An 18,356-nucleotide genomic window follows, 5' to 3' on the forward strand; every position below is an offset into this window, starting at 1 on the left:
CAACCCTTCGGTGCTTGGGAAGATGCTCTAACCTGTGCCACATTGGCCAGGGCAATTCACTGTTAGTTTTAACAAATTTTAGCAAATAGGCCATATGTTGGAAAAAACACTGTAGTAATTTCACCAACATAAATAAATGTCACATATCTACAACTATAGTCTATATATTTAAATTCAAGAGTCAAAGCCCTGCGAATGATTAGCAGGTGATCACACCACTTGGCGCTTGGTAACTGGTTCTGTTGTGGTGTGGCGTGACTTTCTACAGCAGTTCTAACTCATGCCTGCCAATGTTCCAATGTGCACTAAGCGATGCCCTAGCCGTGTGCATTGGTTTACTCTCAGTGATTGGTGAGTATACACATTTACCAGACCTATTTAGTATAAATTTAAAATTATTGTAATATGTATAGAAAACTTTCCAATGAAATTAAACTTTTCATATATACTTAATTTTAATTACACAAACATGTTTACGTAAGTAAAAACAGGTAAACTAACTAACTTGTCAATTTTTTAACATATTCATTCTGAAAAACTAATTTAAAATATAACAGACTTTCAACTTTAACAGACCTCCCTCACACACCCTAACCCAGACCTGGCCAGGGATCTAACGTGTAACCCAGGTACATGCCCTTAACCAGGAACCAAACCTGCAACCCTTTGGTCTGCAGGCCAGCGCTCTAACCAACTGGGCCACCTGGACACTGCCTTACCCAAATTAGTCCATTATATTGAGGTTTTACTATAACTTCTAACACAAGTTTCTGCATGAAAACAGGTCTGTTCAAAACAGAAGACTGTTATGTGTGACTTTCAAAAAAGCAGATTGCCTGGCTAGTGTGGCTCAGTTGGCTGAGTGTCATCCCATGCACCAAGAGGTCATGGGTTTGATTCCGGGTCAGGGCACATGCCGGGTTGTGGGCTTGATCCCCAGTAGGGGGCATGCAGGAGGCAGCCAAACGTTGTTTCTCATAGATGTTTCTCTCACTCTCCCTTCCTTTCTCAAATCAATAAAAACATATTAAAAAAAAGCAAATGATTTTATTTGAAAGGAAAGCATTAAGCTGAGAACTTATCACTATTTTTATTTGAGAAAATGAATTTCATTCTTATGTCTTACAGAGAACCAATGGCCAAAGAACTGGGTTGCGGTGGGGGGGGGGGGGGGTCATCAGCTTCTTTGCGGCATTTCAAATGTCTGTGTACAGAGGCCTGGGTTCTCCAAAATAACCAGATACCAGTGGAGCATGCAAAACCTTTCCATGCTGAGGATGTTGCATAGGTTTCATAGTGGAAAATTTTCTCTTATGTTATTAGTAATTTATGAACCGAAGAAATAAGTTATCATTTTCCCTTTTTCAAAATAGGGTTTACCAACTTTTATTCATAAAACATTTTGGGGGTTAAGAAAAGAGCATCAGGCCCTGGCCAGGTGGCTCGGTTGGAGTGTCATCCTGTTTTAGGTTCAATCCCCAGTAGGGGCACTTGCAGAAGGCAACCAATCGATGTTTTACTCTCTCTGCCCCCCTTCCTCTCTTTCTTGAGGAAGAAAAAAAAAAAAATCAATAAAAAAACATGTCCTTAGGGGAGGATTAAAAAAACAGAAATGAGCATCAGGTTTTTGGCCGGACTCTCAGTGGCCTCTGGTTTCCAGCACTCAGGTTTGTCCAGAGGAAACATCTCTTGCACAGGGGCATGGTGGGAACATTTCTCAAAGAAAATTAGACAAATTACCATATATGTAGACTTTTGAGCTTTTAAATGCAGATTAAAGTAGAAACAAGGTGTACCAGTCATCTTTATCTGGGGTTGGGGGTGACTAAAATTCATCCCTCCTGTGAAATCTGAAGTTATTTTCTTTCCCATTAAACCTGCCCATCAGCAGTTCCTCCTCATCTTCCTCATGGGCCTTCTTCACTTCCTCCTTGGCCTGGATGGCATCCATCTCCCTTTCTGGGCCCTGCAGAAAGAAACAGAGACCAAGGTGGCCAGGGATTATGCTTCCTGGGGGCTGACAGGGTGTTAGTGTGCAGCCTGCCCCTGCCTTCTGAAAGCCTCCACTCCAGCTCGGGGCAGCTAAAGAAGAGCTCCCAAGGCTATCACGTCTTAATCCCTGGAACCTGTAAATGTGACTTTATATGGGGAAAAGGTCTTTGCAAATGGGATTAGATTAAGTGTTGAGATTATCCTGAATTATCAGGTAGGCCCTAAATTTCATCATGTGCCCTCTTGAGAGAGAAGCAGAAAGATTTGAAACACACACACAGAAGAGGCAGAGATGAGAGGGAAGTTGCCACAAACCAAGGAACACCAGAAGCTGGAAGAGGCAAGAAAAGGATCCTCCCCCAGAATCTTCAGAGAGAGAGTGGCCCTAGTAATACCATGATTTCAGCCCATTGATACTGATTTTGGACTTCTGGCCTCCAGAACTGTTAGAGAATAAAGTTTTGTTGTTTTAAACAGCCAGTTTGTGGTGATTTGTTATGCCAGCCCCAGGCAATGAATTCAACCCCTTCTTTCTGTTCCCAGAGCATGTGGGTCCCTGTCCTTCAACCAGCTGACCAGTGAATGGGCAATAAAGGGAGGCCTTAGAGCCTAAATGAGAAAATCCAGGGAATGTAAAATAGGACAACACATTGAAAACTGTTTGGCTGTGAGGGACCTTGTAACCCAGCCTGTCCACTCCTGGGCTTGTGTTCACTGAAGGACACATACATGAATGATTATAACAGCTTTATGTGTGAGGCCACAAGCTGGAAGCCACCCAAAGCTGCATTGACAGAGAATGGAATATTCTCTGACATACCTTCTGGAATATTCTCACAGGAAGAACAAGCTACTGCTGCATGTGATAATATGAATGCATCTCACAACACTGCCTAAATGAGTAAATACTAGATGGCTTCATTTATATGAATTTCAAAAGGAGGTCAAATTGATCTGTGGTGATAGAATAGTGGTTCCTTTGAGGGGGGGTGCCAGCTGGGAGGGGCTATTAGGAGGCTCCTGGAACTCTGGTAGCTTTCTGTGTCTTGATCTGGGCAGGGTTTTCATTACTAAAAATTCATCAAGCCCTTTCCTATATGTTAGACTCAAGTACAGAAATAAATAAATAATGAAAGAAAAGTTCATTGCATTCATCATACCTTGGTTTCACCCCAGGTGGCCTTGCCAAAATTCTCAGCATACTCTTCATCATCTGTGATCAGGAAGTTATCAAAGATGGTTCCCGATCTCACCTGCAGATGAAAATAAGGCCTTCCTTATTGATGTGAGAAATGTAACAACTTTCCACCAAGAAACAATTGTATTTTGCTCAGTACTGTGACAGTGATTATTAGCTCTCAAAAGCAGCACATGCTTAAACCCATTTATAGAACACCCGTTCCCTCCAGGGCATTGGTTCCCAAACTTAGCTGCCTATTAGGATCACCAAGAACATTTCTGAAATTCTTGATGCCTGGTCTCAGCCTTAGGGATGCTGATTTAACTGGTCTGGGAGCTTGCCTGGGCATTGAGACTTTGAAGAGCACCCCAAAGCCTCGAGCACTCAGTGATGCTTGAGAACTGCAACCCGAGAACCTTACTGTGCAATGTGTGGGCTGTGGACTGGCAGGATCAGCACCACCCAGGTGGGAGCTTGGTGGGAATGCAGAACCTCAAGCTCCACCCCATACTTGCTGCATCAGACTGCAATCTTGTCCTAAAGCTGATGGACCCACAGGTCAGCTCTGAGCAGAGGAGTGACCAATTCCCAGGGGCAGAGAGGCAGATAGGAAGTGCCCAGAGAGTGAGAAGGTCATCTGTTTTGGCCACAGCTGTATGCCTTGGGTCCAGGTATAGGTGCCAGGCACACAGCGGGAGTTCAAGGAATGCCAGCTATGTAAATTAAGGAGTTTAGGCTGAAGTTCAGAGTTATTAAACTAAAGCAAAATTTAAAAATCAATGACCTGCCAAAGCTCCAGCCCGATGGCACCAATGTTCTCAAATTCTGAAAGGTCGTATTCCGTCAAATAGTTGGTGTTTTTCATCTTTTGATGAAGCCAAACATCTTTATCTATACCTTCTGGTGTCAAGCCATCCTGCAACAACAAACCCCATGTGGTGGTCTTCAGTGATGCAGCAGGGGAGGGCGCAGCCCAACGGTGTCAAAGTAAGAAGACACCACACACCTGGTAAGGAGGTTTCTGCAGCATTGGTGCCTGCCAGTCGCCATCCAGTTCACTGTTCCAGTCGCTCGGCTTGCTGGCACTGGCATCCAGAAAATGCTTCTCCCAGTCCTTAAAATACATGTAGACAAAAAAAGGAAAAAACGTTCTCAGATTTGAGAAAGGAAATTCTTAGCTACATTGAGACAGGCAGGCCTGTGACCCAGGTTCCTATTTCCTCATCGCCTCTATTTGGTGATGGGAAGGCTAAGTGGTGAGGGTCCAGATCCCATGGAGGGCCCCAGGGCCATGCATTGCCAGGATGTTCCCTCTAACCTCCCCTCCTCACCCCCAACCAGCACTTTCCCCATGCTGTCGAGAAGAATGGCAATGTGGAAAACTTGAAATAGTGTCTAAAGGTGAAATGATGGGCAAAAAGTGATGGTGGGAGAGGGGGCCACAAATTCATTGATGGTTGGCTTAAGTCTGTCCTACTTTAGGACTATTCTAGAGAGAGGCTGGACAACTAAGAAATGTCCCAAGATTTACTTGGGTAGCAGGAGAAAAGCAATTATTACTGAGTCCTTTTATAGATATAGAAACACTCACATATATACATAGATATATAACACATTTATACACATGCATATATATATACACATACAATCTATGTATAATATATAAAAGTATATATATATACAAGTTTATACACACACACATATATACACATGTCTATATACATATGTATATGACTTAGTAGGTATTGAATAAATAGTTGTTGAATAAATGAATGGATAAGAAAAAGTTGTATAGACTAATGCTCAGAAAAACACATATAAAAGCATAAAAGTTGTATACAATGGCATTTTCTCTTTTAGAACTGAGAAATTATAAATGTTCTTCCACTCAGAAAGTGGCTTTTTCATGACACTCTGTAACTTCTCAACAATTGATACATGGGAGTTAGTCACCTCTTCTACTGCTTTTCGACCCAGACCACAAATGGCAACGCTGAGCCCCTGATGTGTTGGGATCCAGAAAATGGTAACAATTCAATCTTAGTAGCAGGTTCCCTAGTAGAATTGTGGGCTATCAGATCCTAACAACATAATGAATTAATTTGTTTAGGAGCTCACAAGGGTCTGAGCATAGGGATAAAACACAGCCAGTTCAGAAAGGAGCTTCTGAAAGAACGATTAGCCCCCTGTGGTGACCTGTCTCCATCCAAACCCTCGGGGAAGGGAGGTTGCAGGGTTTCTTTCCCATTCTGTGCCTTGTTTAAGGTAAGTGCTCTTTCCAGGTGAAAACTCCTTTTTTTTTTGGTTTGTTTTTAAGGTAAGAAAAGGAGGGGAAAACTTTGCTTTCTTTTCCTCTTTTTCCTGAGAAATGATGGAAAAACCTTTGTGTTGGAGATTTGCCCTAATCTGAAGGCATTCTCATTGATTGGACACCATGGATTCCAAATTTATGGAACTTAACTTTTGATTATCTATGGGAAAAAGGACAGCCAAATAATTTAATAGCCTAAACAAGATGCTATTTTGATTCAATAATTACAGTCTATACTGAAGTATTTGATTATTACATAGCAATGCCACTGATAAGTTATAAGTTGTCAGGAATTAATTATAAACATTAGCCAAGTACTCTTAGTTATGGCAAAGATGACTGTCTTCACATAAATGGCTCAGGTTTTGGTACAGTGTTTGATGTTCAAAACAAAATGTTACAACTATAAAGAAACAGACTGGGGGGGGGGGAAGTGGCTGTAGTGGGTGGTTCCCAAAAAGATTTATGTCCTAAAACTGGGAATCTGGGAATGTGAGCTTATTTGGGAAAAAGGGGTCTTTACAGATGTAATTAAGATAAGGACCTCGTGCTCAGCCAGCGTGGCTCAGCGGTTGAGCATCGACCTAGGATCCAGGAGATCCCATTTCAATTCCCATCAGGGCACATGCCTGAGTTGCAGACTCGATCCCCAGTGGGGGGCATGCAGGAGGCAGCCAATAAGTGACTCTCATCATTGATGTTTCTATCTCTCTCCCTCTATCTTCCCTCTGAAATCAAAGATATATTAAAAAAAAAAAGAAAGATAAGGACCTCGAGGCAAATCAATTAGATTATTCAGGTGTACCCTAAACCCAATGATAAATATCTTTATAGGAGAAAAAAGAGACACAAGGGGAGGAAAAGGCCATGTGGAGATGAAGCCAGAGATTGGAGTGATGTGTCTATCAGCCAAGGAATGTCTAAAGGCAACAGATGCTGGAAGAAGGAAGGAAGGATCCTCCCCTAGAGCACTGAGAGGGAGTGTGGCTCTACCAAAACACTGATTTCTAACTCTGGCTTCAAGAACTATAAGAGAATAGGTTTCTGTCCTTTAAGCTAGCCACTCTGTGGTGTTTTGTTTCAGCAGCCCTAGAGAAGCTCATACATTTGTATGTTAACTGATCTTGGTCATCAATCACAAATGTGAAACCACAAAAAATATTTCATGTTCAAATGCAGAATAACGAAAAAAAATATTTTTTAAAAGGTTGTTGATGCATTCAACCTTGGTTAAAAAGAACACACCATACTTGCTTTTATCTAAAATATATAGTTTTTCTTTTTTTAAAAAAAATTTTTTAAAAATATATCTTTATTGATTTCAGAGAGAGGAAAGGAGAGGGAGAGACAGACAGACAGAAACATCAAATGATGAGAGAGTCACTGATCGGCTGCAGCCCGCAACCCAGGCATGTGCCCTGACCAGGAATTGAACCTGGATCTCCTGGATCCTAGGTCAATGCTCAACCGCTGAGCCATGCCCGGCTGGGCTTTATCTCAAATATAAAACTTACAGTACCTTGAGGCATGCAGATCTGTGGCTGGTTTCAACACACAAGTGCTGGAGACAGCATTTTGATTATGTTGTTGTCATCATGATTGCCAGCCATGCAGCAATCGCACAGGACCTAGTACTTACAGATTTTGCTTGCACACTTTCTAGAGTTGTTTGGGGAAAATCCATACCTGGAGTTTGTTCTTTTTCTCCTGTTTCCAATCCTTGGACTCTGCTGAAGACTTCTCCATCTTCTTCAGTGATGTCAAGTTCCAGTCATACTCAATGCTGCCGGATTCAATTGCTTGGCCATCAATTTTCACTTCATAAGTGAGATCTGGTCTTAAGATCAGAGTATAGAGGTGTGTAAAGCCATCAACCTGCACATTTTAGGGGAGAAAAGGACGACACACATTGATTGGTTGCTTCCTGTACTCATCCCGACTGGGGCCAGGGATCAAGCCTGCAAACAAGGTACATGCCCTTGGCCAGAATTTAACCTGAGACTCTTCAATCCATGGGCTGATGCCCTAACCACTGAGAAACTGGCTAGAGCTGATGGGGCAAATTATAAATTGATGTTATAGCTCACAGTAAAAAAGTGCCCTCCTAATGGGGGGAACTCCAGAAACCAAACCAAAGTAGAGGACCAGTGTCTCTAATGGGCCTGCTAAACTGGAAAGCAGAGACAGGGGTGTGTTTGCTAATACCTATCCCTGGCTCACTTAAATATTTTAAGACCAAAACTATTTTCTCTAAACTTATGTTATTGTCTTATAAGAGTTAACACATCACTGATTTGAATACAAAATCATTTACCTTACACTTGATAGGTTTCTTGTTCGAGTGATACTGATTCTTGAAATATAAAATAACATGAACTTTCTTGATATCAAATCCACAAATATCAGGTCCTACAAAAAAAATTAACTGCTCTCAATTTTCTTGTATAATGTATCAACACAAGATATCCCCAACCATTCTCCTGAAATATCCAGGGCACAGGAAGCTTACATGTCCAGGAAATGATCAGATATGTACATGGAGATATTTAAATGTATGGTGATACCCTTCTCAGTTTAGGTCACTTCTCTGTTCCCCATAGCCATTTTGGACTCAAGTGTAAACCAGCATGTGAGTAAGAAAAGGTTTAATAGTCTAACAGGCATCTCTGATATGCTGCCTGAATCTGGGGTCCTTGCTCTGAAGCTCTGACCAGTGCACCTGTACCCAGGTAAGGGCTTTGGAGCTGGACTGACTGGCTCTGACCCCAGCTCTCATTCACTGTCTTGAGACACAGTTGCAACTGTGCAGTCTTCCCATGCCTTGGTGTTAATCTTGACCTCACAAAGTTATTTTGCCAATTTAACAGGCTAATGCCTTTTTAAAACTCAATAGTTATTGCTGTTAATATTATGCACCAAGACTACACACACACACACACACACACACACATTCTTAATGATAACTCCAAATTGTAAGCAAAAGAGAGACTGTGATCAGTGGGTATGTTCCGATGAACTGTAAAATCTAGAGAGTCGTATTCAAAAGTTATCAATTTTTAAATTGGCACAGGGTTGTTTCAGTCACTCAGAAAATGGAATGTTGTAGGATACTCTATTCCCCGATTGGAGACTAAGGAATTCTGAATATACTAAACAAGGTTTGCAGAGGAATCTAGAAAATTCACCAAACCTTCTGAGGGAATTACCTTATTATGGCTTTATTGAACTTTATTGAACTTATGCCTTAGGAAGGTACCAAAGCACCCAGCTGTCTCTGTCTCAGACTGAATTTTAACACTGACCCTGGCCTGCACCCACCCCTGGTGCAGGCCTCTGTGAGGCGAACCCTGTGTAAACACAAGCAGATGACTGCAATCTCTTCTAGAACTTGCAGTGATGAACCTCCAGAATAAGTGAGAGAGATCCAGGCTGCATGTAATACTTAAAGAATATTATCAATTTGCCAGAGTAGATATGACAATGAACTTGGAAGTGGAGTCCTGAGGGACTGACAAAGAACACTGTGTCTATCTCCCAGCTGAGTTCTTAAAGGACATGTGTTTATATAATTTCCTTTTTGTTTTCACTGGAAAACATAACAGTTCAATTTTTAAAACAAAAGCTATTTGAACTATTTGTATGGAAGTCCACTACCTCAGTAGCAAAGTATGAAATTTATTTTTCCTTCAAAATTCCCTCTCTATTCCTAAGCACCTACATGTTTTTAATATTAAATTAAGCTTCAGAACATACCCTGAAAATCTGGACATTTTCGGTTAACAGCAATCATAAAATATTTACACATGTAATGGATTTTTTTTTTTTTTTTTTTTGAGGAAATAGAGTAGATAGATGGGCTCTAAAGTCAGGTTGATCTGACTTTGGGCAAGTAGTGCAATATTTCTGAGCATCAGTTTTCTTATTTGCAACGTGGGGGCTGTGTTCCTTATTTCCTAGGTGTTTTTTTTTAATTTAACCCTTAATAAAGGATATGTTTATTGATTTTAGAGAGAGGAAGAGAGAGAGAGAGCGATAATATCAATCATTGCCTCCCTTACGTGCCCCGAATGGGGAACTGAACCCATAAACTTTTGGTGTATGAGACAATGCTCCAGGCAACTGAGCCACCCAGCCAGGTCCCTATTTCTTAGGGTTTTACACATAATCTAAGATTGCATGTGTAAAACCCTTGGCAAGGGCCCAATAAAATGTACTTTTCTCATCCTGGCCAGTGTGGCTCAGTTGGCTGAGCATCGTGCCGTGCACCCAAAGGTTGCTGGTTCGATTACCAATAGTGGTGTGTGCGAGAGGTAGCTGATCAGTGTTTCCCTCTCACATCAATGTTTCTCTCTCTCCCCCTCCTCTCCTTCCTCTCTCTCTAAAATCAATATAAGTATACCTTTTTTTAAAAGAATTAAAAACAAGGTAATTCCTTCAATGCCATGATCTTCAGCAAGATGCTCTCATACCAAAGGCTAGAGCTGAGACATAATAGAGAAGTATTCTAACAGTAACAGTGGGTTTGAAGAAAATGAAACTGATTTCAAGTTAAAAGGAAAAATACATAAAATTTCTTTTTTTTTTAACTCCAAAGTATGCTGCTTCACAATTCAGATGCAGCAGACATGCTATATATTTGTTTCTTTTTGTATTTTTTTAAGGATTTACTTATTGATTTTTTTAGAGAGAGAGGGGAAGCGGGAGAGTGAGAGAGAAACATCATAGACTTGTTGTTCCACTTATTTATGCATTCACTGGTTGATTCTTGTATGTGCCCTGACCAGGGACAGAATCCATAACCTCGGTATATCGGGACGATACTCTAACCAACCGAGCTATCCGGCCAGGGTTTCTTTTTGTATTTTTTGCCATTTTGATGAATATTTTGTTTATCAAACCTAACTAAATCAAATGTTTGTGAAATCAGCTCTATTTCCACAGGTAATGTTTTTGCCTGCTATCTCTGCCATCCATTTTTAAGAGAGTAACAATAACCAAAATCAAGACATTGCAATTTCTTTTTTCATCAAAATAAAGACTTTTTCCATTCTACATTTTAAATTAAAGATTAAATGCAAGGCATGGCAGAGAAGAGAGAATTCTGGGAGGGGAGTTAGAGACTGCAATCCATGGAAACTTTGAATGTATTAAATGCTATGTCCCTGGAAAAGTCATCTTGCTCTCCAAAATGACAGAGCAGAGTTATATCTAAATCTAATAAGTAATCTAATATCTAATAAAATATAAGTAATATATCCTTCCTACTTCTACAATGATACTGTGACCTGTTGTATATATGAATATAAGACCAGCATAGCCAAGTGTCTGAAGCCTGATGCGGATTGTCATGAATTCAGACATAAGCATGGCAAAGCTGTGAGGAATAAAAATTCTGCAAGACAAACGTGTTGGACGAGGGAAAATAATTTTAAAGAATAAGTTCCCAAATTTGGATTGTGGATGGTTATTTTTAAAATAATTTTTCATTTTTAAAGCTCCCCCACACACACCTTTTTTGTTGTGGTAAAACACAAAAGATTTACCATCTAAAGCATTTTTATGTATACAGATCAGTGGTATTAAATACATTCACATTGTTGTCCAGCCATCACCACTGTTCTCTCTCCACAACTCTTTTTTCATCTTATAAAACTAATACTCTATCTCCACTAAACACTAGCTCTCCATTCTCCCCTCCCCTGCCCCTGACAGCCACCATCCTGCATTCTGTCTCTATGCCCTTGACTAATCTAAGTAACTCATGAAGTGGAATCATAAAATGTGTGGTCTATCAGACTTTCCTTCCTTTTTAAATTTTTGTTTTTTATTGTTGACACTATTACAGATGTCCCTCAAGAATTTCCTTCCTTTTTAAGGCTGAATATATTCCACTGTAAGAATATACCCCACTTTGTTTTGTTTATTCATTCATCCAACCATGGACATGGGCATGGGCTAAATCCTCGTGTTGTTCTTCTTTTTCAAGATTGTTTTAGCTACTCAGAGTCCCTTGAGGTTCTGTATGAATTTTAGGATGGGTTTTTCAATTTCTGCAAAAAAAAAAAATTGGAATTTTGATAGGGATTAGACTTGAATCTGTAGATAGCTTTGGGTAGTATTGACATTTTAACAATATTAAGTCTTCCAATCCATAAAAGTGGGACGTGTTTCCATTTAATTTCTTTCAGCAATATTTTGTAGTTTTCATTGTACAAGCCTTTGTAAAACTGTTTTTCTAATTTCTTTTTCAGATGATTCATTGTTTGTATAAAGAAATGCAACTGTTGTTTTGCATGTTGACTTTTGAATCCTGCTACTTTGCTGAATTCATTTATTAGTTCTAATAGTTGTTTTTTGGGTGCAATCTTTAGGGTTTCCTACATATAAGATTGTATCATCTGCAAACAAAGATTTTACTTCTTTCTTTCCAGTTTGGATGTCTTTATTTCTTTTTCTTGCCCAAATGCTCCGACTAGAACTTTCAGTAGTGTGTTGAGTAAAAGTGGTGAAAGAGAACATCCTTGCCTTGTTCCTAGTCTTAGAGGAAAAACTTTCACTCTCACTACTGAGTATGATGTTTGCTGTGGGGTTTTCACGTGACTTTCATTATGTTGAGGTAGTTTCCTATTAATCCTAGTTGGGTTTTTTGTTTTGTTTTTGATCATAAAAGGGTATTGAATTTTATCAAATGCTTTTTCTGCATCAATTGTGAGGATCCTGTTCCCCCTTCATTCCGTTGATGTGGCATATTACGTGACCAATTTTAGTATGTTGAACCATCCCTGCAATCCAGGAATAAGTGTTGGTAGGTCATGGTGTACATATAATCCTTTTAACATGCCACTGAATTCTGTTTACTAGTATTTTATTGAGGATTTTTTGCATCAATGTTCATAAAAGCTATTGTTCTATATTTTTCTTATAGTATCTTTGTCTGGTTTTGGTATCAGGGTAATGCTGGCTTCATAGAATGAGTTAGGAAGTCTCTCTTCCACTTAGTTTTTTTAGAAAAGTTTGAGCAGGATTGGTTACTGCCCTTTGTCCTTTCATTTCACCTTGTAGGACTCCCTTGAGCATTTCTTGCAACGCAAGAGTAGTGGTCATGAACTCCCTCAGCTTTTGTGTATTCGGAAATGTCTTACTTTCTCTCACGGTTTTGCCAAATACAATTCTTGGTTGGCAGTTTGCTTCTTCCTCCTTTTAAAAAATGTTTTTATTGACTTTAGAGAGAGAGGAAGGGAGGGGGAGAGAGAAACATTGACCAGCTGCCTCCACATGTACCCCAACTGGGGATTGAACCCACAACCTGGATCAAGAATCAAACCAGCAACCTTTTGGTGCACAGGACGACACTCAACCGAGTCACACTGGCCAGGACGACAGTTTGCTTCTTTTAGCACTTTGAATCTATCAGCCCACTGTGTTCTGGCCTCCAAGGTTCCTGTTGAGAAACCTGCAGATAATCTTAAGATTCAATCTTTTTTCTTTCTGTTCCTCAGTCTTGATTATTTCCACTGTCCTATCTTCAAGTTTGCTGATTCTTTCTTTTGCCCATTCAAATCTGCCTTTGATCTTCTCTAGTGATTTGTTTTCATTTCAGTTATACTTTTCAGCTCCAGAATTCCACTTTAGGTTTTCTATATCCTTTTGTTATTTCCATTTATTCACACGCATTTTCTTAACTTTATCCACATCGTCCTTTAGATTTTCTTTTTTTTTTTTTCTTTTTTTCCAGCATCTTTCAGTTATTTAAGTCTTTGTCTAACAGATCTGCCATCAGGAACATCTTTTTCAGGAACAGTTTATGTTGATTTATTTTTTTCCTTTCAATGAGCCACACTTTCCTATTTGTTTTTATTTGTGATTTGTTGAGTACATTTGAATCTAATAATGTGGTGACTCTGGAAATCAGATTCTACTCCTTTCCTAGGGTTTGATGTCTTATGGTTTGTTTATTTATTTTTGCAGGCTATCTCTGTGCCACCGGTCAGCCTGAGGTATAAACTTAAGGTCTTCTCACATCTTTTCTGAGTCTTTCCCTGGGCATGTGTGGTCACTTTCTAATTTTCCCTGCATATGCAGTTTTTTAAATGTCTTAGTCTTTCATGTCTGGCTTCCGAAGGGAAAAAATAAGGAGTGTGGAGGGGAAGGGCACTGGTGCTTTTTACTTCTCCTGGAATTCACTTCAGCTGGAGGGGGAGAGGATTACAATAGAGAGGGGAGGTACAACAAAAAAGGCTGCCTATCTCTTCGTCTGCACCTTTGTAATTAGAAGTACCAATCAGTGATGAGAGTTCAGAAATCAAATATTTGGAGGGCAGAGTCCTTTTTGCCCACCCTAGTTCCTGCACGCTGTGTGTAAGCTGCTCCAGGAACACTTGCACAGCTGTTGTGCTAGGGGTGGGAGATGGGTATATGCTACTGTGCTAAGGGCTAAAATGGACTCAGATTAACCTTCCTAGTATTCCCCTGTAAACTGCAATCCTTCCACAGATGCTAGAGTTCCAAAATATTTAAATCTGGCATATTCTGCCAGTACAATTGTTGTCTAGGTGGGGAGACAGATTCCTGGTTCTTCCTACTCTGCCATCTTCCCAGAATCCTCTTCATTCTTTTTTTTTAATTCCCTCCTGAGGATATTTTTTCCATTGCTTTTCAGAGAGAGTGAAGGGAGAGAGACAGAAACATCAATGTGAGAAAGACACGTCGATTGGTTGCCTCCTGCACGTGCCCCAACCGGGGCTGGTGATCAAGCCTGCAACTAAGGCATGTGCCCTTGACTGGAATTGAACCCGAGACCCTTCAGTCCATGGGCCAATGCTCTAACCACTGGCTAGGGCAATCCTCTTCAGTCTTTTTTTAATCCTCTTCATTCTTAAAGCTTTTTGATCTCTCGCTTTGGTTCTGTCTAGTTTCTGTGGCCCAATGTGGTCCCTTCCCATTCTAGCACAAATTTTAATTAAGTTCCCTTTGTGTCAGGAGACATTTAATGTATCCCAGAATTGGCATGTTTTTTCTGTAAGGGGCAAGACAGTCAGTATTTTTGGCTTTGGGGGCCATATGGTCTCTGTTACAATGACTCAACTCTGCCATTGCTGTTTGAAAGCAGCTCTAGACAAACTGCAAAAGAACTGAGTGATGCTGCATCTAATAAGACTTCATTTCTGGACACTGAAATACAAGTTTCATATTATTTGCATGTGTCCAAAATATTATCCTTTTAAAGATTTTTTTAATTCAAAAATGTTAAAACCCATTTCAGCACAAGAGCCATAATAGACACTGGCTATGGCCCAATTTGGCCCATGGAAAATGTTTTCTGATTCCTGATATATTCAGAATACCTGGGTCTACATTAATGTTAAAGAAATAACTTACTCAAAAGTATAATAGAATGGTGCAGTTGACTTTTTATAATATTAAATAGGTTTAACAGTACTAAAAACATTTGGTCAGGTATACACAATACTACCATTTTAGCAGTCTTGGTCTAAGGATTCTACAAGGTGGAAGGATTTTCAAAGTCACCAGAAATGGTTGCACTGTACTACATGAACTCACCAAACATAATATAGTACTGGGATTTTCCACTCAGGTTCTTCTGATCTACATCTGCAGGGAAGACCTTAATGTAGCCACCTCCACAGTCCATCTTCTGCTCATGTTTCACTGTGTACTGAATGACCAGCGTCTTCCCTTTATTGCTAAATGGTTTGAACCGTGCAGAAATGGCATAGAATCGGCCACTTTGAGTAGTTTGCAGACCTTCAAACAAAAAACACTCATGAAAGATTAGGAATGACACAGTGGCTCAGTGGTGCAGGGAATTAAACAATTGTCTTTCCCTTACTCCCAATTATAAACCTCCTAGCCATTCACATCCATCCAGCACCTATAGCTCACTTGTACAATAATATACAATGGGCATGCCACTAATAGGTTCTCTGATGCCACAGAATTTCTTTGACACACTCAGATGTTTTTGTACTTAATATACCACTGTTATGTCTTAGGTTATAGAAACACTTCAGCTCTGAATGACAAATATATATTCTAATTATAAATAAAAGGTTAATTTTGTTTCCATTCATCTTCCAAGGGATTGGGATATACAAGGAAGCTTGTGTAGCAACTGAATTAAAATACAAAGCATTATACTTCTTTTCCTTAATTCTCATCTTAAAATAGTGACTTAAGAGACACAACAGCAGATGGAGGACAGAGTGCAGATCTCTAAAAAAGTGCTTCACTGCACTGGGTGAGCTGGCTCATGGGTGTCATCTGTGTGATGGCTCTTTTTATGAAGATACCATCTTTTGTCATGTGAATCATCTCATATTTGTTTTATAAGTTTAGGTGTTCACTTCAAGACCAAAACCCTCCTTTTCAGTAGCCACTAGGCTCTGTACCAAATCCTTATCTTATACTGGAATCCGTCAAACCAACCTGGAAACAGAGCCAGTCCTATCATAACCTGCCCTTCCTTGCTCTATATACTCTGGCCTGCACAGATGCCCATGCTGACAGTCACCATAAATGGATTTGGCATTTGCATTAATACGTACTGAACTCATGGCTGAACTCCCTCCTCCACACCTCTCTTAGTGTCCTCCATTCTTTCTTTACCTTTACCTTTCTCAGGAGATTTGTAGGCCCTCCTGCTCTCTCGGCCCTTTCCCTTGAGGCAATTCCTAAGGCCATGATTAACCTCTGTGTCTTACCACCCTCCTCAGCCATCCCCTGGTCTCTTACCACCTTCTATCTCTGTCTAAATTCTATTTATTTTTCCAGCAATGGCTTCTATGTCATGGTCCCAGGAGACCAGAACAGAAGGGACCAAATTAACTGGTATCCTCAGTGCTTGGCCCATGTCTGCACTCAGTAGACATGTGCTGCAGTGAATGAAATGCACAGAATCTTGGGATTCCAGATTGGAGGAAGAAAAAGCATTGTGGAAAAAAACAAAGCAGCTCTAAGTGGAAACCCCTGTCCTTGGACAAGCTTCACAGAATCACGTTTGTTTTCACTCCATTTTGGTCATATAGCCTGAATTTTGACCAACTCTGTGGGTCAACATGTAACTTATAAAACAATGCACATACTGTGGCAGGAGCTTTTGTCTCTCCTTCATTAAACTTTTGCTTTTCCTTAAAACAACAACAAACAAACAAATAGCACACACACAATTGAAAACCAGAGGCTGCCAGACAAAGCAACGTTGGAATAACAGGGCCAAGATAAGGGTTGAATGGAAGGTGGTGAAGAAGTAAATTTTTCATCTAAATCAGGGGTCAGTAAACTTTTTCTGTAAGGCCAGAGAATATTTTAGATTTTGTCCACCATCTGCTCTATGTCCCAACTACTCAATTCTGCCTTTGCAGTATGAAAGCAGATATACAGACCATATGCAAACAAATGACCATGGCCGTGTTTATCATGGACGCTGAAACTTTATTTATAGACACTGAAATTTCATATATTTCATGAATTTTATATAATTTTTACATGTCACAAAATCGATTCCCCTTCCTATTTTCCCCCTTACTAAAAAGTGTAAAAAACATTCTCAGTTTGCTGGCTGTACAAAAAGCAAGTGAGCAAGCAAGCAAGCAAACAGTTGGTAGACAAGCTGTATCTTATCCACCTTTGATCATTAGGAATGAGAAGCACCCAGAACAGAGGTTATCCTTGGAACCAGAAGGCTACTGACTTGGAGGGTGGGTATAAGGAAGGCCTTGGGGGGGGGGGGGGGCGGAAAATCCCTAGCTTTACCAGTATGTACAGATGTAAACATTCATCCTGTTGTACCCCTTAAGATCTGCACACTTGACAGCATTTAACTTTTACTTCGTTTTCTTTCCTTCTTAAAGTGAAAATAAATATGGTAAATATTCTTTTTTTCCCCTCTGCAGGTCAAGGCCCTGGGGTCCCTGTAGTGCATACAAAGCAGTGTGTTCTGGGCAAGTAAAAAAAGGAGAGAACAAAAACTAAGGCCAGACCCTACACAAGCCTTGGTTTCCTCACCTGTGAGTAAGAGGTGTTGGGGTGAGCCACACCTACCTTGAAAGATTGCTGTGGGGAAATTTTAATTTATTTTTTAATCCTCACCATTGTTTTTCAGAGAGAGTGGGGGAGAGAGAGAGAAAATCCATGTGAGGGAAACATCAAGTGGTTGCCTCCCGTATGCACCTCTACCAGGGCTGGGATCGAGCCTGTAACCGATGGACGTGCCCCTGGAAATCGAACCCCAGACCCTTCAGTCCGCGGGCCGACGCTCTAATCGCTGAGCCAAACAGGCTAGGGCACTATGGGGGATTTAACATCTAGCTTCATTTTCTCAGGAACCTTAAACTAACCTTTGTCTTTCTCTTTATGGCCATAAAATTTCCCCGACGAGCGTCTAAAATGCCCAAATTGGGAGTCATTAGAGGATTGCACCCATCGGTTCCTCCAGCGCTCTGTGGGGGGAAACAACACCGGTTAGGGCTGAAAACTTAATCTGGGTCAAGGGAGGGTGAAGGGGGCCCTCGAGGCTTCGCCACAGCCCACCCCTCGGCGATAGGCCGGGGCCAGACGTGACTCGGGCCATCCGTTGGGGAGCAGGGAATAGGGGAGCTTACGCCCCCGCCACCATGGGCGTCGCCTCTGCACCTCCGTCTAGAAACTCCTCCTGGAAGTAGACCGTGGCCAGCGCCACCCGCAACACACAGACGGACCAGAGGAGAACCCTAGCCACGGCCATAGAAGGTGCGCGGAGCCCGCTTGTAACCGCCCCTTTGCTCCCAGCGGTCCCCGCGGCGAGCCGGCCCGTCCCGGAACTACAACTCCCGTCACACCTCGCGATTATGATCTGCCGCATCGCCGGTCCCCGAC

At 40.9% G+C, this 18,356-nt stretch overlaps 1 protein-coding gene across 1 annotated transcript; it reads right to left on the reverse strand.

Annotated features, from left to right (window-relative positions):
* Positions 1-1,029: 1,029 nt before the first annotated feature.
* CALR3 (calreticulin 3) lies at positions 1,030-18,276 on the reverse strand. The gene is made up of 9 exons (XM_081134778.1): positions 18,135-18,276; positions 17,840-17,941; positions 15,045-15,248; positions 7,798-7,892; positions 7,170-7,358; positions 4,179-4,286; positions 3,957-4,088; positions 3,153-3,245; positions 1,030-1,966 (listed from the first exon to the last, which is right to left on the reverse strand). Exons 1-9 carry the CDS (start codon positions 18,223-18,225, stop codon positions 1,826-1,828), a joined length of 1,155 nt encoding a protein of 384 aa, XP_080990904.1. The 5' UTR covers positions 18,226-18,276; the 3' UTR covers positions 1,030-1,825.
* Between the last annotated feature and the right edge of the window lie 80 nt (positions 18,277-18,356).

This window comes from Miniopterus schreibersii, assembly GCF_964146895.1.
Source record: "Miniopterus schreibersii genome assembly, chromosome: 4".
NCBI classification, from domain to species: Eukaryota; Metazoa; Chordata; class Mammalia; order Chiroptera; family Miniopteridae; genus Miniopterus; species Miniopterus schreibersii.